Source organism: Delphinapterus leucas, chromosome 1 (assembly GCF_059928025.1).
Source record: "Delphinapterus leucas isolate spDelLeu-1000000601 "Yukka" chromosome 1, BTC_Dleu_Yukka2, whole genome shotgun sequence".
Classification (NCBI taxonomy): domain Eukaryota; kingdom Metazoa; phylum Chordata; class Mammalia; order Artiodactyla; family Monodontidae; genus Delphinapterus; species Delphinapterus leucas.
Genome location: NC_143129.1, coordinates 137,655,113 through 137,678,535, shown reverse-complemented (window position 1 = coordinate 137,678,535; position 23,423 = coordinate 137,655,113). Strand labels below are relative to the sequence as shown.

Genomic DNA, 23,423 nt, shown 5'->3' with positions numbered 1-23,423 from the left:
CACAAGCTACTGCTTGGTTATTCAGCTGATAAGATGGTTACGTCACACGATGGATTAGTCAGCAAACCTCTGAGCCCTGGCAGCACACCTGGCCTGAGCTGGTGCTGTGTGGGGTACAAGGCATGTCTAAAGCAGTATCATTCCCAGCGCTGACCTGCCAGTGTGGTTTCGTTGCACAGAATCGACACAAGTGAAGTATAGCCAGCCAAATCCTGAAATAGGTAATTTAGAGCATAAAGTGGAGATTGCAAGGTGAGACAGAAGATCAAATAAAAGAATTATAAAATACCTGTAAGTCATGAACCGTTAAGTTCTTTAACGTGTATTTTATTTAATTTACCCAACTTCCATGAAGTGGGTATTATCATACCCATTTTAAAGAGGAAAAAGTGGAATTCCATAGAGGTAATATAATGTATTAATTATTGGACATTGAGTAAGTGGTAGATTTGTGTATTGAATTCAGATCTGACAAGTAAATGAACATCCTTAATTCCCCTTGTTTTTACTCACATAACACCCAATATTGTTTTGTACCCTTTGTATACTTTAAAGAAATGTAATTATTTAGAATTAATTGTTGATTTTCTTTCCTACTGGACTGCAAGTCCATAAGAATAGAACCATGTCTGTTTTGTTCAGCAAGATATCTCCAAGACCAAACACTTTGCTTGTTAACACAGCTGGTGATCAGTATATATTCTTTGTTTCCCTTTTTCTTTTTTTGGAAGTTGGGGGGTGGCGGGGTAGTGCAGGGAGACTAGGGTTTCCACCACATTGTGTTGACTCTCTTAGGTAAGAAAATAATATGTAGAAAGTCTAGGCCAGTGTGAACCTGAACAATCAGGGAAGGTTTTATGGGTGAGCCAACCTTGTTAGATGGAGATGAAATAATTTTTAACTGTAACCTATATATAAGGCTTTGAATGACCTCAAGTACTTCGCTCTTAAGAAGGGACAGTTCTTTGTAGAGGCATCATCAAAGATGGGGAAATGCCAGTATCTTGCTAATATAGATTCAAGTGCTGTATTTAAATTTTTTTTACCTTTTTTTTTTTAATAGAAAAAATCAGGCAAAGATATGCAGACCTGCCTGGAGAATTGCACATTATTGAACTTGAAAAGGATAAGAATGGACTTGGACTCAGCCTTGCTGGTAACAAAGACAGGTCACGCATGAGCATATTTGTGGTGGGAATTAACCCCGAAGGACCCGCTGCCACGGACGGGCGAATGCGTATTGGAGATGAACTGTTGGAGGTGAGGGGCATATATTCTTTTTGTTTTTTCCTGTTAGGCTCATTTGATTCTTCTAATAAAATCTGTCCAGTTACTTTCATTATAATGATCACATAAGGGCAAAATCCATCCATATATTTATATATACTCTGTATCTAATATATCCATCCATCTAGGGGCATATATCCTGAATTTCTGTTCTGGTGAGATGAAGGGGTATAGAGGATATTGTATAGGAAAATGAAGTGAAGAGGAAGAATGTTATAAATTACATTTTCGTCAACTATTTATTGCCAGTTTCCCAAGCGAGAACAAAAATCATATTGTTGCTTACAGTTGCTGTTTGCTGCTTGAGTAAAAACTAATCTCACAGGGACTTCCCTAGCGGTCCAGTGGTTAAGACTTCCTGCTTCCACTGCAGGGAGCACGGGTTCGATCCCTGGTCAGGGAACTGCACGCTGTGTGGCATGGCCAAAAACCAAAACAAAACCAAAAGAAACAAAAACAAAAAAACTAATCTCACAAAATAATTTAGGGGTCCTTAAGTAAAATCTCATGGAAACACATTAAAAGAATAGGGCTTGTTTTTAAAAATAAATTCCAAAAGGTTCAAAACTAATTTGTGTGTTAATCTAATGTTATTAGTGTTTATCAAAATCCTCTTCAGCTTCTGAATTAACCGTAAGTATGACATTTCTTTTTGTTATTGTTGTCAGTTAGTTTTTTGTGAAGGTGTTATAGCCGACAAAACTCTATGAACTGGTTGTCAAGGATTGGTTAATATCTGTGAAGTTGGTGATGTGGTTAAGGCCACAGGTTAAGGAATAAGATTTCTTATTTAGGAATAGGAGAAAGATAAGAGAAGCTCGGAAGATGACTGATCCTCTGCTACTGCTCTGGATGATTTCATCAATAGTCTGAAAAGGTTCCCTTTTCAGAAACCTTAAATAAGGTTTCCCTCATTTTCTAAGCTTAAAGTCAGGGTTTCTGCTCTGAATTTATCTTAGTCTGATATTTGTTTTCCTGTTCCTCATTCAGCTAACAGTTTTTTGAGCGTCTCTTAAGACTGGACACAAATAAAGAGATGAATACATCCAGTCTCTTCATTCAAATAGCTCACATTCTTGAGGAAGAAAAGAGACATAAAAAGATTGTCGCATAACAAAAATGAAAAAAAATTATAACAACAGTCGTAACAAGAGCAGTCTGTAGTTGGTACCAGACATAGCTTTACTGCTGAAGTCACAAAATAAATGAGGTGTTGGGATTCAATGTCAGGCCGTTTGACTTCTTAGCTCTTTGTTAACCAGTGTGCTCTAAGGCCTCTTGGATAAAATGCTCCAACACTTGGACATTTGGGGGAGCTGAATCACAGAGGTACCGAGTGTCAGACTGCTTACTTAAAATGAGGCCTTTACTAATTTTTCATTTTACAGTTTCCTCTTCAGACTCGGAATAGAATTCATAGTCATCCACAGTGTGACTTGCCTAATAATACCTACAGCTAAAGCTGATCAGACACAACTGTGGGGACACTAGTATCGCCCTCTGTCTTCTAAGCCCCAGTAGTTTCTCCCCATCTAAAACCTGTTTTCACAAAGAAGTCACTTCTGGAATTACTTTTCTTTGCTTGTTCTTTTGTAATACAGCATCATGAAAGGGACCCACATGGGGTAGTAGCACTGATTAGCATAATCATTATGTAAATAAAAATCAAAGGTGACAGTGTGTATTAACCAATATAATTCATTGCTTCACGTTCATTTCCTTTGGCTTATGTTTAGAGATTTCTTCGTAAACGAAACTGAAGTGATAGTGGTGGTAATAAGATGAAAGTAAAAGCTAATTTACTGAGTTACTCCTAGCATTTTACCTATGTGCTCGCACATTTGTATTCAGTATTCTTAAGAGCCCTATATGGTATGTACTGTTGTTATCCCCATTTTGTGGATAAGAAAACTGCATAAGTAACTTACAGAAATAAGTTACTAAGAACCCAGGCTTGCCAGGCTCCAAGAACCATGCTCTAGCCACTGAAGTATACCGCGTTCCCCATGGTGCTTCAACCAAACCCAATCTGTTTAGATCCACGAGAATCCTGATTTATGATGCCCTAGGCTTTAGGAAATCATGTATATTAAATCATTCTGTTGTATTATATGTACCTAAACACATATTTCCTGTCTCATGTGGTACATGGAAATGTTCCAAAAGCTATACTTTGGAACATGAAGATTCTAGTTCTATTCTCTCTGTGTTATTAAGACTCAAGATGGAGTGGCCGATGTGATCCAGACCAACAGGAGAACTGGTATTTTATTTCTCTGTCTGACATTTTATTAGATAGAGGTAACAGATGAGCTGTGGCTGCACTGAGAGTGTTTTACAGGCCATACAGAAAAGTCCACAGTAAGCACTGGACTAGGAAGACCTACTTTATCTTTTTTTTTTTTTTTTTTTTTGCGGTGCGCGGGCCTCTCACTGCTGTGGCCTCTCCCATTGCGGAGCACAGGCTCCTGACGCGCAGCCTCAGCGGCCATGGCTCACGGGCCCAGCCGCTCCGCGGCATGTGGGATCTTCCCAGACCGGGGCACGAACCCGTATTCCCTGTATTGGCAGGCGGACTCTCAACCACTGCGCCACCAGGGAAGCCCCCTACTTTATCTTATCCCAGTTCTTTCAGTTATTAGTTGCATTTCAGAAGGGGCTTAAAGTACATGGCACGTGGTTGACTGTTAATTAGATCACATTTCCTTCCTTAAAGACAGAAACTTTAGGTATTTATTTTCTAGGCTAGAGGCTAGAAGAGCTCTCCTGACTGAAAAAATATTAACATCTTGCTATTTCAGGGCCCTCCTATTCCTTCCTTTGACTTTCTGGATTTGGTCTTTTGTTGCTATTCAGTAACTTCATCTTCATTCAGAGATGAAAAGAACAAGAAGATTAAATATGGTAATAAGTTAATCGCCCTGCACTCTCCACTGAGTCTCTTATTTAAATAAAATAAAATAAAATATGTTGGAACACAGATTCTAGCATCACAGACCTTTGGCTAGTTATTTATTTTCTCTAACCCTCAGTTACCTCCTTTATCAATTGGACATTTTTCATTTATTCAGCAAGAACTTTACTGTGCATCTGTTGTGTAGGAGGAAGTATGTGAACACGGTGTGATTTTTTCATTGGTAAACAAAATCCATGGTCCTGTTCTCATAGAGCTTACAGTCTAGTGGTGGTATAGCCTCAACCTCAGAGGGTGTTATGAGAATTAATGAGAGAAGATATGTCAAGTTTTGCCACAGTACCTGGCACCTGGTAATACCATAATGAATTTCAGATGATAATATTTATAAAATAATATTTTCATGTGGATTTGTGTATTTCGGTTCCTTTTAGCTTGTTTATATTAATACATTTGTCTCTGAAAGTATGTTCCAGAGGGAAGCCACCTTCTTTTTCTTCCATAGCTCCATGCAGCATCTTGAAAAGCTGAGAGAGTAGAACCGTGCACATACTGAATTCTTATGCAGTTATAAGTCATCTTCTCATATGCTTCTGGCTCTAGGTCAGGGATGAAAGGAAAAAATTCATGTGGGAAATATTTTCCTGGTTTCTTTTTAGGGCTGAGAAAAACTTTCAATCATTTCTCTATGATATGTGAAGAATTTGTATATAGCATAATATCAAATCCAGTGTGCTTCTGAACTGAGAATAAGACATTGATTTAATGATGAGTACCAGGAAAGCTGGAAGCAGTGTTACAATAGCCGTTCTTTGGATAAGCAGTGTATTAGATTGCAGAAGGACACTGCATCACGAAGGAGGCATTTACAATGGGCTTTTAGATTATGCTTACGAGATTTCTGGGCTAGAGCAGACCTTCTGTATTTGCTTACCCATTCACACTCCATTTATTTTTGTCAAATGACGTAAAGTTATCCATGTCTTCATTATTCTTCCAACTCCACCATTTGCTCATGTTGTTTCTCATAATTGCTTTGTTTTTATCATTATGTTATTTCTTTGCTCACAGCTTCTTTTATTTATAGTTGATCTAACTTCTTTTAGACCCTCAGATGAGGCTAATTTATAGAAAGTAGAAACGAGAATGGTCAAACATACACTGTAGCTTCTCTGAAGTGAGAAGCTCTGCATCTCTACTCGAGCCCCATCCGTGACTGATTTTTGGCATGACACCCACCAGCAGTTTTGTTGCTGTGGGACTGCATCATTACAGTGCTACAGCAGTCTGCGAGTTCTGTCGATTTATGGCTCATGTATAAAAGAAATCTTACATTGAGCTCCCAGAAGACAATGTGATTAAATCTCAGCTTCTTTCCCCTTTAGTGTGATGCTGGTGTAGGGGTTCTGAATTAATTTCAAAAGGCATTAGCATATAATTACCACGTAGACTGGAATGAGACTTTCAGTAGATTATTGGCTTTCCCTCAGCAATTAGTCCCAGAAAATACACAGGCCTGGGCATGGTGCTTTCATATGAATATAGGATTTATTTATAATCTTCCCTACAGTGAAAGTGTGGGGATAGAGAGCTGATCGTGCCCTGTGGGGAATTGGTGTGACTTGTTAGGCGACAGAGGCAGCAAGAAGGAACAGTGTGGTGGCACAAGAAGTGCACAGTGGATGGGGCTAGCATGTCTGGCTCCCAGACCCTTCAAGACAGAGGAGGAAGTTCGTTCCCTTTATAACATTTACCTGCGGCATAGTCTAAATTAAATCTTGTTAATTTTGCGTGTGTATAATAAGTTTATTTAAGAACCATTAAAAATTAAAAGTATGAATACTTTCCATATTTGCCAGGGATAAAGACCTCGAACTACAGGTAAACTCAGATCTTTTTGTCTAGTAATACTTATTTTATAAGAGGAAAAAACTGAAACCGTAAAAATTAAATGACTGACCCAGATAGCTGTAGCTGCTTTGTGACAAAACTCCTGTCTGAGGGTCCCTACCACCACACCAGTCCCAAAGGTTGAGCCTTCACTTTCTGCTTGTTGCCAGTGAATTATATTTGGAAGACTTAGATGCGATTTAGAAGTACACTACAGTAGTGAATAAATCACCAGCTCTTAGGCATCCATAGATATGATTCTAATTTACAGTCAAACGTTTCTATCATCTTAGATTGGTTCTTTTAGATTACCATACATGGATGTAATTTTATAAAGTACGCTTCTTAATGAAGTAATTATTCCCTAAGAGACCTCATGGAATAAAATATTCCATTGTGGAAACACTAGTTTGAGGAGAAGAAAGAACAGTAAAGGATTTCAAAATTGCAATAAAATTATTTTTCCTATGTTTTATTAACAAAGATAGGTTTATAATAGCTAAAAGTGCAAAAATAAATTGACCAAATTTTTTAATTGTGTCAGTGGTGTCAAAACATATCAAATTTTACATTTTAAATAAGTGATTTATTGTATGTCTATTATATCTCAATAAAGCTGCTAAAAAATGAGTTGATCAAACCTGACAAAAACCGTGAGCAGGTCCTGAATATGACCTTCCTATATACAAAGCTAAAGTCACCCCATTTTCTGACTCTCAAAATAGTCTCCAGCCTAATTCACAGCTCTGAAAGTCAAAAGAAAAATGTGGTGCTGGCTGAGTGGTCAGCCTCACACAGAAAACTGTCCTGGGACCCCTGATGTGTATACATTTTTCCTTTCTTCCAAGTGCAGTCTCCCTGGTCATTACAGCATTATAACCAATAGCTGTCTGCGTTTTGCTGAATCATCTTCCCTAAGTAATCCATTGCATTACATTCAATTTGAGTTACAAAAAGATGAGATTATTAAAAGAAATCAGGGGTAGGGGAGCTCTATTGGGAATTGAGCTAACATTGAACACTTACCATTTGCTAGGCACTGCTAAATTCTTTACATGCATTCTCTCTTATAACAAAAGTAGGTGCTATTTTAATACCCATTTTACAGATAAGGAAACTGAAACATGAGGGGCAGAATCAACATGTAGACACTGGCTTTTCTGGCTCTAAAGGCTATGCTCTTGAGTTTAGTTCTGGATTGATAATGATTCTAGACAATAACCAGTGAATTTCTCATCATTTTGTAGTTTTGGTAGATCTAGATTAATGCAGTTAATCCAATGCCAGTTTAAAATATCTGAGATAGGACTTGGTGGTGCAGCGGTTAAGACTCCATGCTTCTACTGCAGGGGGCGCGGGTTCGATCCCTGGTCTGGGGAACTAGGATCCCACATGCCGTGCAGCGTGGCCAAAAGAAAAAAAAAGATAAAATAAACAAATAAATTTTCTATTAAAAACTAAAAAAAAAAAAATCTGAGATCGTTTCTCACAGTGCAATACCCTGTTAGTCTTTTTATCTTCAAATTTAATGCCACTTGGATTCACTAAAAGAAGAATGCAGTCAGTGAAGTTATAGGCATCTCTTAAGAACCAAAGAAGAAGAAGAATGTTTTTTTTGTTTTGAGATTGTTCTTGCCCAAGTTGAGAGCTTTCCCCTTCAGTGCCATTATAGAGTTCAGATTTTATTTCAGGCCGTAGGAAATATTATGGAAAACCTTGCTCATATAGTTTGGCCTGATTCTTTTCTGTGTTTCCCGGAGTGAAGTCTTTGAGCTCTACTCTTGGCCATTTCTGTTTCTGTCTTTGGCTTGTCGGGGGAAGTGTTTTGAATTATTCGGTCACACGTCATTATCTTTATGCTGCTGAAATATTTAGGCTAAAAATCTATTTTGTTACTGATCTTTTGGAGGAATGGCAATCACTTAATTTTTATTATTGCAGTCCTCGTTATTGCTCCCCAAAAGCTTTGTATGGGATCGCTACAGTGAGCCACGTTGTCTTAAAATCATGGAGAGAAAGTGGCATGAAAGAGAAAGTAAAAATGAGGATATTTGAAGGAACTCAATTACGGTGGAAGATTATAAAAAATAGGCATAGGAATGTATGCAGGGGACGAAACATGCCATTTGGAAGGAATCAGTGGATTTCAGCAGTGCCTCTCAAGACTCTCCTTAATGCAGTTTTCCCTCGGACCCTTACATGACGTATTGGGATAGTTGTGCAGGCCTCTGGTCTCTCCTTTTTCCAATTTCTTGCCCACTCCCTTCCAGCCCCACTCATTGTCATACTGAAATGCAGGCTGGAAAGACATGCTCTTCGGTTATGGAAGAGTGTTTCCTTATGTCAGCCTCATCATATAATTTATTTCTATATTTTCCTTTATTTGCACAATTGAAATTTCTTACAGTCACCATGCAATCTTAAAACACAAAGCCTGAAAGAAAAGTGTTAATGAAATTCTTATTCCAAGTTTGACTTACTAACAGTATCAAACACCTGCTTGAACTCATCACAAACATGGGTCCTGTATGTGTGTTTTAATTATAGTTTTTAAGAGACAGGCCTAAAATCAGTAATCCAACCAGAAAAGCAGGTGTTCCACCCAAAGCAGTAAGCATATGCCAATTTCTCATTAAGTCAGGAAAAATTATGCATTACATGTCAACCCCAGACCACACATCAGTTTCCTAAAATGCAACTAAGACACAGTAAAGATATTGTATATAGGTAACACATAATTATGTTAAGATGTAAAGCGTCTAATATTGCTTCAGAATCACAAAATAATATGATGCTAACACACAGTTGCTTTGTATGCAGTAACATGGCTTCTGTTAGCTCTGCCAGCATCTAAGCTGTACATCCTCCTTGTTGACACTGAGTTTGTGTCTCAAAATATCTTCCTGTGATCCTGTACTTGAGATACAGCTCTGACCTTTTCCCTCACAATGTTTTGTTTAAAATCTTTTGCTTTGTATTGGGAGTATAGATATAAATTTTTCCTTTATAAGCATTTATTGAAAAATATTGTATTGAGAGAGATGTAGATTCTATGAAGTTTGAGTATTAAAAATCAAAAGGTATGGGAAAATGTTAACTGGGGAGGTATACCCTTATATGTTTTCTGCCCTTTTAAAAAAGCTTTATTATGGAGTTTTTTTTTTTAATCTACAAAATAAACAGAATAACATAATGAAATTCTCTTGTTAGCCATCACATTGCTCAACAATTACCAATACTGTCATTTGTGTATCACCTGTACCTCCATATACCCACCCCTACTCAGAAAATATTATTTTTATAGTCCTGTGTGTATATGTATGTGTGTTATAATTTACATAAAATGAAATGCACAGATTTTATCTGTACAGTTTTGACAACTGTGTACACCTGTATAACCCAAACACCTATCATTTCCATCTCCCCAGAAACTTTTGTGGAGTATCAATTCAAGTCTTCTCCTCATTTTTAATTATTTGTCTTTTTATAATTGAATTGAATGTAGGAGTTCTTTATATATTCTGGAATATATTCTGGATACTAGTTCTTTATCAGATATATGGTTTATGGATCTTTTTTCAATCTGTGGCTTGCCTACTTATATTCTTAATGGTATCTTTAATGTATAGAAGTTCTTAGTTTTGATAAAATCTTTATTCATTTTTTTCTTTTATAGTTGTTGTCTTAGCTAAGAATCTTTGCCATCCTTCAGGTTGCAACACTATTGTCCTATATAGGCTTTATAATTTTAGCTTTTATATTTAGTTCTATGATTCATCTTGAGTTACTCTGTGTATGTGGTGAGAGATAGGGGGTGGGGCTTATTTTTTCCCCAGCTGAATATCCACTTGTTTCGGCACCATTTGTGAAAGACTTTTCTTTCCCATTGAATTCCTTTGCACCTTTGTCAAGAATGAGATACCATGTAACTATACATCTATTTTCAGGCTCTCAGTTCTCTTCTATTAATCTGTTTATCATTTATGCCATTACTGCATTGCCTTGATTAAAATGTATCTTTATAGCAAGTCTCTAATTCAGGTTGTGCGAAGTCCTTTGTTCTTTTTAAAAATTTTTTATAGTTGATGTAAAATTATGTATAGTCGATTGTAAAATATTACATAAGTACAGGTGTACAATATAATGATTCACAATTTTAAAGGTTATACTCTATAGTTATTATATAAAGTACTGGCTATATTCACTGTGCTGTGTAATATATATTGGTAGCTTATTTTATTTTTAATTTTTGGCTGTGTTGGGTCCTCGTTGCTGCACGCGGACTTTCTCCGGTTGAGGCGAGCGGGGACTACTCTTCCTTGTGGTGCTCGGGCTTCTCATTGCAGTGGCTTCTCTTGTTGCAGAGAACAGGCTCCAGGCACGTGGGCTTCAGTAGTTGTGGCACATAAGCTCTAGAGCGCAGGCTCACTAGTTGTGGCGCACAGGCTTAGTTGCTCTGCGGCATGTGGGATCCTCCTGGACCGGGGCTCGAACCCGTGTCCCCTGCATCGGCAGGCGGATTCTCAACCACTGTGCCAGCAGGGGAGCCCTGTAGCTTATTTTATACCGAATAGTTTGTACCTCTTAATCCCCTATTTCTGTATCACCCTTCCCCCTTTTCTTCTCCCCACTGGTAACCACTAGTTTGTTTTCTATATCTGTGAGTGCACTTCTTTTTTGTTATATTTACTAGTTTGTTGTATCCTTTAGATTCCACGTATAAGTGATATCATACCATATTTGTCTCTCTGACTTATTTCACTTAGCATGATACCCTCCATGTCCATCCATGTTGCTGCAAATGGCAAAATTTCTTTTTTTATGGTTGAATAGTATTCCATTGTGTATATATACCACATCTTCTTTTCCATTCATCTGTTGATGGACACTTAGGTTGCTTCCATATCTTGGCAATTGTAAATAGTGCTACTATGAACATTCGGGTGTATGTATCTTTTCAGATTAGTATTTTGTTTCTTTCAGGTATATACCCAGGAGTGGAATTGCTGGGTCATATGGTAATTCTATTTTAAGTTTTTTGAGAAATCTACATATGATTTTCCATGGTGGCTGCACCAGTTTACATTCCCACCAACAGTATTTGAGGGTTCCATTTTCTCCGCATCCTTGCCAACGTTTGTTATTTGTGTTCTTTTTGATGATAGCCATTCTGACAGATTTGAGGTCATACTTGACTTTGTTGTTTTCTTTTAAATTATTTATTGAATTATTTTTATTGAAGTATAGTTGATTTACAATATTATGCCAATCTCTGCTTTACAGTAGAGTGACTCAGTTTTACACATAGGTACATTCTTTTTTAAATATTCCTTTCCATTATGGTTTATCCCAAGAGAATGGATATAGTTCCCTGTGCTGTACAGTAGGACGAATGTTGTTTATCCATTTATTATTCTAAATGTAAGAGTTTGCATGTACCAACCCCAAATTCTCAGTCCATCCCTCTCCCTCCCCCACCCCCGTTGGCAACTACAAGTCTGATCTCTATGTCTGTGACTCTGTTTCTGTTTTGTAGATAGGTTCACTCATGTCATATTTTAGATTCCACATATAAGTGATATCATATGGTGTTTGTCTTTCTGTTTCTGACTTACTTAGTATGATAATCTCTCGTTGCATCCATGTTGCTGCAAATGGCATTACTTTGTAATTTTTTATGGCTGAGTAGTATTCCATTATATATATGTGCCACATCTTCTTTATCCATTCATCTGTTGATGGACATTTAGGTTGTTTCCATGTTTTGGCTATTGTGAATAGCACTGCTATGAACATAGGGGTGCATGTATCTTTTTGAATTATTTCAATAATTTTGTCCATACTTCACTTTGTTCTTATTCATCAAAATTGATTTTGGCTACTCTAGGTCATTTGAATTTCCATATGAATCTTAGAGCCAACTTGTAAATTTCTATTTAAAAAAAAAGCCAACTAGAATTTTTATTGAGATTATATTGAATATGTAGTTTAATTTAGGAGCACTAGACATCTTAACAGTACTGAGTCTTCCAAATTATGAATGTGATATCTCTCCATTTAATTACTTATCTGCAGTGTTGCATAACTTTTGGTGTAGAACCTTTCCATTTTCAGTTAAGTGTATTCTTATGTATTTTATATTCTCCAGTTCTCTTATTGCTAGTACATATATAGAAATACAATTGATTTTCATATATCTGTATATTGACCTTGTATCCTATAATCATGCTTAACTAACTTATTGTAGTAGTTTTTATTGCTATCTTAGCATTTTCTAGAGGTAAACAATCGTGCCATCTGTGTATAGGGAGTTTTATTTCTTCCTTTTCAATCTTTATGATCTTTTATTTTTCCTTCTTTCCTTCCTGCCTGCCTTCATTCCTTTCCCTCCTCCTTCCCCAACCCCTCCTCCTCTTTTTCCTTTTTAAATCACAATTTGACATTGTTTTTTTGTCAATTACTTTTTCTGCACCTATTTAACTTATTTGTGCATGTTTTAAAATGATATTTAAATATAACACAAAAGGACACACTTGTGGGATAGTCAAAACTCTTTACCATAATATTCAAAGTCTTTCAAAAGATATCTTTAGGGCTTCCCTGGTGGCGCAGTGGTTGAGAATCCACCTGCTGATGCAGGGGGCATGGGTCCGTGCCCAGGTCCGGGAGGATCCCACATGCCGCGGAGCGGCTGGGCCCGTGAGCCATGGCCGCTGAGCCTGCGTGTCCGGAGCCTGTGCTCCGCAACGGGAGAGGCCTGCATACCACAAAAAAAAAAAGATATCTTAACCTACCTTTCCAGCTTCTGCCACTACTTCATCATTCTATGATCCCACTACATTGAACCATTTAAATAAGTTCTCAGTACAGATGTGCATTTCTCTCATTCCATTCTTTTGCCCATGTATTTTATTCAGTATACTTTGGCATTTTTAAGACCTAGCTAAACTGTTTTAGCATAAGCTTACGAAATTATTTTTGTTATTATCCTAAATAAAAATCGCCTGCCAATGCAGGGGACACGGGTTTGAGCCCTGGTCCGGAAAGATCCCACATGCCGCGGAGCAACTAAGCCTACGTGCCACAACTACTGAGCCTGCACTCTAGAGCCCGCGAGCTACAACTATGGAGCCCACGTGCCACAACTACTGAAGCCTGTGCGCCTAGAGCCCATGCTCTGCAACAAGAGAAGCCACCACAATGAGAAGCCCGCGTACTGCAACAAAGAGTAGCCCCTGCTTGCCACACCTAGAGGAATCCCGCACGCAGCAATGAAGACCCAACTCAGCCAAAAATAAATAAATAAAATTTTTAAAAAGAAAAAAAACACCTTTAGATCTGATATCTCTTCTTAATATAGAGAGTTTTTCTTTTAACATTTTTTAACTTTAGGTAATTGGCTTGAAATTCAATGGTAAAGATTACAGAATGGAGAAACAGATATTATTAGTTATTATTTGTTGAAAATGTACTTTTTTTTTATGAGAGATGGCTTCTAGTACTAGATATATTTTTAAGTAACTCTCTTTCTTGTATAAGTCCCTTAATCTCTCTGATCATCACTTAACTAGAAGGAGAGTCAATAATATCATCGAGAAACTTTCAAACTTAATGTTTTGTGATTCTGGGATCTAAATTTTTGCTTCTCAAATTTCAGCATATAATTTAGCCTAAGGTATTTCTTATCTCTATTCTGGGGAACATAAAAGCTGTAAATCAAAAAAACACAGAAAGCTGTAAATCCCTTCTCAAAAGGTTTGCAAAATAAATCTCTTTAACTATATAAGTTGCTCTCAACTGAGGTTGTGTATCAGAATCATGGGACAGTTTTACCTAAATAACAACCCTTCACCCCAGCCTACTAGAATCTCTGATGTTGAAGGCCGAGGTGTGCTTTTTGTAAGTTACCTAATTGATATACGGTATAAATATAATCAGGAGTCTAGATGTGAATTTTTGCTCTTCTTATAGAACACTGACAAAATACCAGGGACCTCTGTAACCTCACTGTAGAAAATATAACCATTTGCTCCTCAGTTCAGATTCCGTACCAGTTGCATGAAATAAAATGGTGTACTCAGTGATGGGACTAGCAATTTCGACAACCAATTCAAGTAGCATTGAGTGTGTCCTTGAATCTGCAAAGGACAAAGGAGAGATCCCTACATGGTCCATAGTACTTCCTGCCCTTCATTTTGAGTCTCTGTCTCCATCCATTTACTCTAAATGCCAAGAAGGACTGATCTAGACATAGGGGCTGTGGCTGGAAAAATGAGGGCAGGAGAGCTGAAGGCTCAAAATTTTGCACAATGTTTAAATATAATTTAAAATTATTTTGACTAAATTTTATTGCCCATCCTTGTTTCTGGCTATGAGTCAAAAGTATTAGGTTAGCAAATATTAAAAAATAGAAAAAACTCTAATGGATTCCCTAACATACTGAGTTGTTGTAGAGGTTTTGCTTCTTATTATTGTTTTTCTCTTTTTTAACTTAGAGAAACTTAACTTTTTTTTTTTTCTTTTTGCGGTACGCGGGCCTCTCACTGCTGTGGCCTCTCCCGTTGCGGAGCACAGGCTCCGGACACGCAGGCTCAGCGGCCATGGCTCACGGGCCCAGCCGCTCCGCGGCATGTGGGATCTTCCCGGACCGGGGCACAAACCCCTGTCCCCTGCATCGGCAGGCGGACTCTCAACCACTGCGCCACCAGAGAAGCCTGAGAAACTTAACTTTTTGACATGTTTTTAAAGTAACATGTAATCATAAAAAATTGTAATTGTACAGGTAAAAGTAATAATCTTCCCTCTTCTACTACTCCTCCAGAAGAAACCACTGTCAGTTTACCATCCTTCCTACCGGTCTCATGCATGGTCATACACATTTGTGCAAATATAGATTTTATAGTTAATAACCACAAATAGAATCATATTGTACATACCTTTTTTAATGAATGATGTATCATTTTCCATATCAGTACAAATAATACTATAACATACTGGTGTATATGTCTTTGTGCAATTCCTGTGGCATAAATATATCAAATCATCTTTCTTTAGTGTTATACAAATTTTCCACCCCACTACCAGTATGTGAGAGAGTGTTTCCCACCCCCCAAATCTGGCAAAACATTGAATATAATCAGACCTTAGCCAACCTGCCAGGTGCAGTCTTTTTCATTGAAAAAATTCTTCACACATATATCATATACATAAGGAAGTGACTGAGAAGATAGTCCTATACTCTGGTGAGGCAGAGTTTTTAAAGTTGACACTTGAACTGAATTTTTCTAGGCCTTCACCACTGTACAGAGTTTGGAATGAGACTTGGGTGCTGGGAATTATTTTGGACAAGGAGGGAGGTGGTTGGGGATGGCATATGGGTGATTAAGATGAGTATTAAGTAAAGTAGCAGGAGTCCCATGGCATCAAGTTGAATATACATTTCACCCGTACCAAAGGCTGCATCCTCACTGGAAAGAGGCTTTGGGATCGGAAGACTTGAGTTTGGATTCTGAACCCTGCCACTACCTCACCTAGAACCCTTGCACTAGTTACTGAGCTTGTGAGTCTCAGTGTCCTCGTTAAAAAAGTACAGGAGTACCTATCTTGCCTACCTGTCACACTGAGCAGTGTGGCAGTGCTGGACTCTTTATGAGGTATGCTTCAAAAGCGATAAAATGTGTATGATGGAATCCTGCCTCTACAACACTGATTCGCTGATGAGATTTGTGTTTAAAAAAAAAACAAAACTGTGGCTTGAAGGAGGAGAGTTGGGGACTTTGATAAGGTCCTTTGATGACTGATTTTGTGGCTGTCTGTAGACACAGCAAGAAAAATGTTTTGAAGTCAAGAGAAAAAAATTCTGGTAGCAGAAGGAATTGGAGTTGAGTGCTAATCAGATCATTTGTTTGAAAGAAGCAACTATTAATCTGGATCTTACTAGTCTGGGGGAAGTTTTGACTCCTAGTATGTATCGATGTTCTTAGAAGAGGAATTCCAGGTCACTATTCACCTGAGATCCTATTTACTTATTTGAGTAACAATACCATTAATAGAGGTAGGCTGTAATGCCTCAACCTCCTAGGAAAGCATGATTCCTCTGCAATATTAATGAGCTGTTCAGAGGTAGATTATATACTTAGGACTCCATTCACTTATTCCTTTCTATTCCCTGCATGTAATAGGAAACTCCACAGACACCCTATTTCATTTGGTCAAGTGAACCAACCTATAGCAGTTGGGGCTATTTCCACAGAAACACTAAGAATCAGAGCAACACAAAAACATATTTCTCTGCTCACTTCCTTGAAGTTGATATTTTTCAATAGTGTCAGGGTTTAGAATTCAAAGGAATATCTTACTATTTTCCTAATATATAAAATTTGGAGAGATGTGAGCTGCATACTCTTACTTTGCCTTCAGAAGGTATTTCAGTTTAATTCGTTTTGTTTGAGAGAAAATAAATCTCTCACGCTTAAGCCTTGTAAATTAATGTCTTCCTTTGGGAACAATGTATTTCACAAGAAATAAATGAAGTTGCAGAAGACCTTATTTCAACACTGTTTATTAAATTTAGTTCTTAAAACCTGCTCTTTTACACAACTATTAAGTTATTAGAGGTTGAAGTATATTATTTTGTCTCTTGAGAAAAAAATTAATGTGAAAATTTATCCAGAAATACCTTTTTGTTATAGTGAAATTTTGTTTTCATGTGAGTTTCAGTCATCTTCCCTGTTCCATCTCTGCCTTGGTGCCTGTTTCTTCCCTTCATTTCTCCGATGTGCAGAACTGAAGGCAGAGGTTTGGAAAGTGAGGATTGTTTTTCATGGGGGTTGGTGCCCAAGATTTTTGGAAAGGGAAAATATTCTACAAAGTCTTCTTTGAGCAGGATCTGGGTATCTTTATTCTGTTAGTCTATACTCTGCCCCCCAAAGCTATACCTGTGGATCCTAGGAAGAGAGCTGCAGTTTCCTACCTACATATCTTTTATTTTTAATTTAATTTTATTTATTTTTTTATACGGCAGGTTCTTATTAGTTATCCATTTTATACGTATTAGTGTACACACATCAATCCCAGTCTCCCAATTCATCACACACACACACACACACACACACACACACACACACACACCACCACTTCCCCCCACCTTGGTGTCCATACGTTTGTTCTCTACATCTGTATCTCAATTTCTGACCTGCAAACCGGTTCATCTGTACTATTTTTCTAGGTTCCACATATATGCGTTAATATACGATATTTGTTTTTCTCTATCTGACTTACTTCACTCTATGACACTCTCTAGATCCATCCACATCTCTACAAATGACTCAGTTTCATTCCTTTTTATGGCTGAGTAATATTCCATTATATATATGTACTACATCTTCTTTATCCATTCATCTCTCGATGGGCATTTAGGTTGCTTCCATGACCTGGCTATTGTAAATAGTGCTGCAATGAAAATAGGGTGCATGTGTATTTTTGAATTATGGTTTTCTCTGGGTATATGCCCAGTAGTGGGATTGCTGGGTCATATTGTAGTTCTATTTTCAGTATTTTAAGGAACCTGCATACTGTTCTCCATAGTGGCTGTATCAATTTGCATTCCCACCAACAGTGCAAGAGGGTTCCATTTTCTCCATACCCTCTCCAGTATTTGTTGTCTGTAGATTTTCTGGTGATGCCCATTCTAACTGGTGTGAGGTGATACCTCATTGTAGTTTTGATTTGCATTTCTCTGATAATTAGTGATGTTGAGCAGCTTTTCATGTGCTCCTTGGCCATCTGTATGTCTTCTTTGGAGAAATGTCTATTTAGGTCTTCTGCCCATTTTTGGATTGGGTTGTTTGTTTTTTTAATATTGAGCTGCATGAGCTGTTTGTATATTTGGGAGATTATCCCTTTGTCTGTAGATTCATTCGCAAATATTTTCTCCCATTCTGAGGGTTGTCTTTTCGTCTTGTTTATGGTTTCCTTTGCTGTGCAAAAGCTTTGAAGTTTCATTAGGAACCATTTGTTTATTTTTGTTTTTATTTCCATTACTCTAGGAGGTGGATCAGAAAAGATCTTGCTGTCATTTGTGGCAAAGAGTGTTCTTCCTATGTTTTCCTCTAAGAGTTTTATAGTGTCCGGTCTTACATTTAGATCTCTAATCCATTTTGAGTTTATTTTTGTGTATGGTGTTAGGGAGTGTTCTAATTTCATTCTTTTACATGTAGCTGTCCAGTTTTCCCAGTACCACTTATTGAAGAGACTGTCTTTTCTCAATTGTATATCCTTGCCTCCTTTGTCATAGATGAGTTGACCGTAGTTGTGTGGGTTTATCTCTGGGCTTTCTATCCTGTTCCATTGATCTATATTTCTTTTTTTGTGCCAGTACCATATTGTCTTGATTACTGTAGCTTTGTACTATAGTCTGAAGTCAGGGAGTCTGATTCCTCCAGCTCCATTTTTTTCCCTCAAGACCGCTTTGGCTATTCGGGGTCTTTTGTGTCTCCATACAAATTTTAAGATTTTTTGTTCTAGTTCTGTAAAAAATGCCATTGGTAATTTGATAGGGATTGCATTGAATGTATTGATGGTTTTGCATAGTATAGTCATTTTCACAATATTGTTTCTTCCAACCCAAGAACATGGTATGTCTCCATCTGTTGGTATCATCTTTAATTTCTTTCATCAGTGTCTTATAGTTTTCTGCATACAGGTCTTTTGTCTCCTTAGGTAGGTTTATTCCCAGGTATTTTATTCTTTTTGTTGCACAGGTAAATGGGAGTGTTTCCTTAATTTCTCTTTCAGATTTTTCATCATTAGTGTATAAGAATGCAAGAGATTTCTGTGCATTAATTTTGTATCCTGAAACTTTACCAAATTCATTGATTAGCTCTAGTAGTTTTCTGGTGACATCTTTAGGATTCTCTGTGTATAGTATCATGTCATCTGCAAGCAGTGACAGTTTTACTACTTCTTTTCCAGTTTGTATTCCTTTTATTTCTTCTCTGATTGTTGTGGCTAGGACTTCCAAAACTATGTTGAATAATAGTGGTGAGAGTGGACACCCTTGTCTTGTTCCTGATCTTAGAGGAAACGGTTTCAGTTTTTCACCATTGAGAATGATGTTGACTGTGGGTTTGTCATATATAGCCTTTATTATGTTGAGGTAGGTTCCCTCTATGCCCACCTTCTGGAGAGTTTTTATCATAAATGGGTGTTGAATTTTGTCAAGCTTTTTCTGTCTCTGTTGACATGATCATATGGTTTTTCTTCTTCAGTTTGTTAATATGGTGTGTCACATTGATTGGTTTGCATATATTGAAGAATCCCTACATCCCTGGGATAAATCCCACTTGATCATGGTGTATGATCCTTTTAATGTGTTGTTGGATTCTGTTTGCTAGTATTTTGTTGAGGATTTTTGCATCTATATTCATCAGTGAGATTGGTCTGTAATTTTCTTTTTTTGTAGTACCTTTGTCTGGTTTTGGTATCACGGTGATGGTGGCCTTGTAGAATGAGTTTGGGAGTGTTCCTTCCTCTGCAATTTTTTGGAAGAGTTTGAGAAGGATGGGTGTTAGCTCTTCTCTAAATGTTTGATTGAATTCGCCTGTGAAGCCACCTGGTCCTGGACTTTTGTTTGTTGGAAGATTTTTAATCATAGTTTCAATTTCATTACTTGTTATTTTTCTGTTCATATTTTCCATTTCTTCCTGGTTCAGTCTTGGAAGGTTATACCTTTCTAAGAATTTGTCCGTTTCTTCCAGGTTGTCTATTTTATTGGCATAGAATTGCTTGTAGTAGTCTTAGGATGCTTTGTATTTCTGCAATGTCTCTTGTAACTTCTCCTTTTTCATTTATAATTTTATTGATTTGAGTCCTCTCCCTCTTTTTCTTGATAAGTGTGGCTAATGGTTTATCAATTTTGTTTATCTTCTCAAAGAACCAGCTTTTACTTTTATTGATCTTTGCTATGTTTTCTTTGTTTCTATTTCATTTTTTTCTGCTCTGATCTTTATGATTTCTTTCCTTCTGCTAACTTAGGTTTTTGTTTCTTCTTCTTTCTCTAGCTCCTTTAGATGTAAGGTTAGATTGTTTATTTGAGATTTTTCTTGTTTCTTGAGGTAGGCTTGTATAGCTACAAACTTCCCTCTTATGACTGCTTTGGCTGCATCCCATAGGTTTTGGATCACCATATTTTCATTATCATTTGCCTCTAGGTATTTTTTGATTTCCTCTTTGATTTCTTCCGTGATCTCTTGGTTATTAGTAATGTATTGTTTAGCCTCCATGTGTATGTGTTTTTTACTTTTTTTCCCCTGTGGTTGATTTCTAATCTCATAGTGTTGCAGTCAGAAAAGATGCTTGATATGATTTCAGTTTTCTTAAATTTACTGAGGCTTGATTTGTGACCCAAGATGTGATCTATCCTGGAGAATGTTTCATGCACACTTGAGAAGAAAGTGTAATCTGCTGTTTTTGGATGGAATGTCCTATAAATATCAATTAAATCTATCTGGTCTATTGTGTCATTTAAAGCTTCTGTTTCCTTAGGAATTTTCTGTTTGGATGATCTGTCCATTGATGTAAGTGAGGTGTTAAAGTCCCCCAATATCATTGTGTTATTGTCGATATCCTCTTTTATAGCTGTTAGCAGCTGCCTTATGTATTGGGGTTCTCCTGTGTTGGGTGCTTTTATATTTATAATTGTTATATCTTCTTCTTGGATTGATCCCTTGATCATTATGTAGTGTCCTTCCTTGTCTCTTGTAACATTCTTTATTTTAAAGTCTATTTTATCTGATATGAGTATTGCTACTCCAGCTTTCTTTTGATTTCCATTTGAATGGAATATCTTTTTCCATCCCCTCACTTTCAGTGTGCATGTGTCTCTGGGTCTGAAGTGGGTCTCCTGTAGACAGCATATATATGGGTCTTGTTTTTGTATCCGTTCAGTGAGTCTGTGTCTTTTGGTTGGAGCATTTAATCTATTCACATTTAAGGTAATTATCAATATGTATGTTCCTGTTACCATTTTCTTAGTTGTTTTGGGTTTGTTTTTGTAGGTCCTTTTCTTCTCTTGTGTTTCCCACTTAGAGAAGTTCCTTTAGCATTTGTTGTAGAGCTGGTTTGGTGGTGCTGAATTCTTTTAGCTTTTGCCTGTCGGTAAAGCTTTTGATTTCTCCATCGAATCTGAATGAGATCTTTGCTGGGTAGAGTAATCTTGGTTGTAGGTTCTTTCCTTCATCACTTTAAATATGTCATGCCACTCCCTTCTGGCTTGTAGAGTTTCTGCTGAGAAATCAGCTGTTAACCTTATGAGAGTTCCCTTGTATGTTACTTGTCATTTTTCCCTTGCTGCTTTCAATAATTTTTCTTTGTCTTTAATTTTTGCCAGTTTGATTACTATGTGTCTTGGCCTGTTTCTCCTTGGGTTTATCCTGTATGGGACTCTCTGCACTTCCTGGACTTGGGTGGCTATTTCCTTTCCCATGTTAGGGAAGTTTTCAACTATAATCTCTTCCAATGTTTACCTGGGTCCTTTCTCACTCTTCTCCTTCTGCGACCACTATATTGCAAATGTTGTTGCATTTAACGTTGTCTGAGAGCTCTCTTAGGCTGTCTTCATTTCTTTTCATTCTTTTTTCTTTATTCTGTTCCGCAGCAGTGAATTCCACCGTTCTGTCTTCTAGGTCATTTATGCGTCCTTCTGCCTCAGTTATTCTGCTGTTGATTCCTCTAGGGTAGTTTTCATTTAAGTTATTGTATTGTTCATCTCTGTTTGTTTCTTCTTTAATTCTTCTAGGTCTTTTTGAAACATTTCTTGCATCTTCTTTTTTTATATTTATTTATTTTTGGCTGTGTTGGGTCTTCGTTTCTGTTCGAGGGCTTTCTCTAGTTGTGGCAAGCGGGGGCCACTCTTCATTGCAGTGTGCAGGCCTCTCACTGTTGTGGCCTCTCCCGTTGTGGAGCACAGGCTCTGGACGCGCAGGCTCAGCGGCCATGGCTCACGGGCCCAGCCGCTCCACAGCATGTGGGATCCTCCTGGACCGGGGCACGAACCCGTGTCCCCTGCATCGGCAGGCGGACTGTCAACCACTGTGCTACCAGGGAAGCCCTCCTTCACCTTTTAATAGCACAGTTTTCCATTTATTGTTGTATTAAGGCAACTATAATAAACCTTTTGTTGATGAATGTATAGTTTTTTCTATTTTTTTCCATTATAAGTTATAGCCACGATAGGCGTTTTGACACCTTGATTTATTTCTTTTTTTTTTTTTTGCGGTACGCTGGCCTCTCACTGTTGTGGCCTCTCCCGCTGTGGAGCATAGGCCCCGGACGCACAGGCTCAGCGGCCATGGTTCATGGGCCCAGCCGCTCCACGACATGTGGGATCTTCCCGGACCGGGGCACGAACCTGTGTCCCCTGCATTGGCAGGCGGACTCTCAACTACTGTGCCACCAGGGAAGCCTGCACCTTGATTTTTAATGTTTTTAGGATAAATTCTTAGAAGTGGAATTGTAATTAAAATTTTTTTTTTTTTTGGTTGCGTTGGGTCTTTGTTGCTGCTTGTGGGCTTTCTCTAGTTGCGGTGAATGGGGGCTACTGTTTGTTGAGGTGCCCAGGCTTCTCATTGTGGTGGCTTCTCATTGTGGTGGCTTCTCTTGTTGTGAAGCACGGGCTCTAGGCACATGGGCTCAGTAGTTGTGGGCCGCAGGCTCAATAGTTGTGGCACACGGGCTTGGTTTTTCCATGGCATGTGGGATCTTCCTGGACCAGGGCTCGAACCCACGTCCCCTGCATTGGCAGGAGGATTCTTAACCACTGCACCACCAGGGAAGTCCTTGGAATCTTTAGATTAAAAAATAAAGTGTAAGAAGATCCATCAAGTTATAAAACTTATGATTTGTTTCTTTTTTCTCTACATGTGTGTTGTAGTCAATGAGAGAGTTAATTTAAGAAAAACGTTAACCTGTAGATTCTAATATCTTGAAATGTAAAGTTTAGAATATATTTAGAAGTGAATTAGGGAGGACTCTCAGATTTCATCAGCAATTTCAGTTACCTGAATTCTAACTCAATTTTTAAATTATAATTTATTACTGTTCATAATAAATCATCCTGTTTAATAAAAGCATGGGCCAAGGGTGTGTTTTTGAGCATAATATATTTTAACATATTCAAACCTCAGGCAAATCTGTTGCTTGAACTAAATTTTAATTTTTGTATAATTAATATTTCTAATCTAAGCTTAAGTTAATTAACTTTTACTTCCAATTTGGTACATTTTTGAGTAGATTTAATTGATCTGCTCTCCAGCATAAATTTATATTCATGTTC

The 23,423-nt window shown here is 37.6% G+C and overlaps 1 protein-coding gene across 24 annotated transcripts in view; it reads left to right on the top strand.

The window, feature by feature from the left end:
- PATJ (PATJ crumbs cell polarity complex component) overlaps nucleotides 1-23,423 on the top strand; it is a 353,800-nt gene that overhangs the window by 207,909 nt on the left and 122,468 nt on the right. For all 24 annotated transcript variants that reach the window (XM_022575833.2, XM_089921641.1, XM_089921673.1 and 21 more), the window contains one exon: nucleotides 1,064-1,260. In XM_022575833.2, coding sequence (XP_022431541.2) covers nucleotides 1,064-1,260 — 197 coding nt within the window. The remainder of the gene's footprint in view (nucleotides 1-1,063; nucleotides 1,261-23,423) is intronic.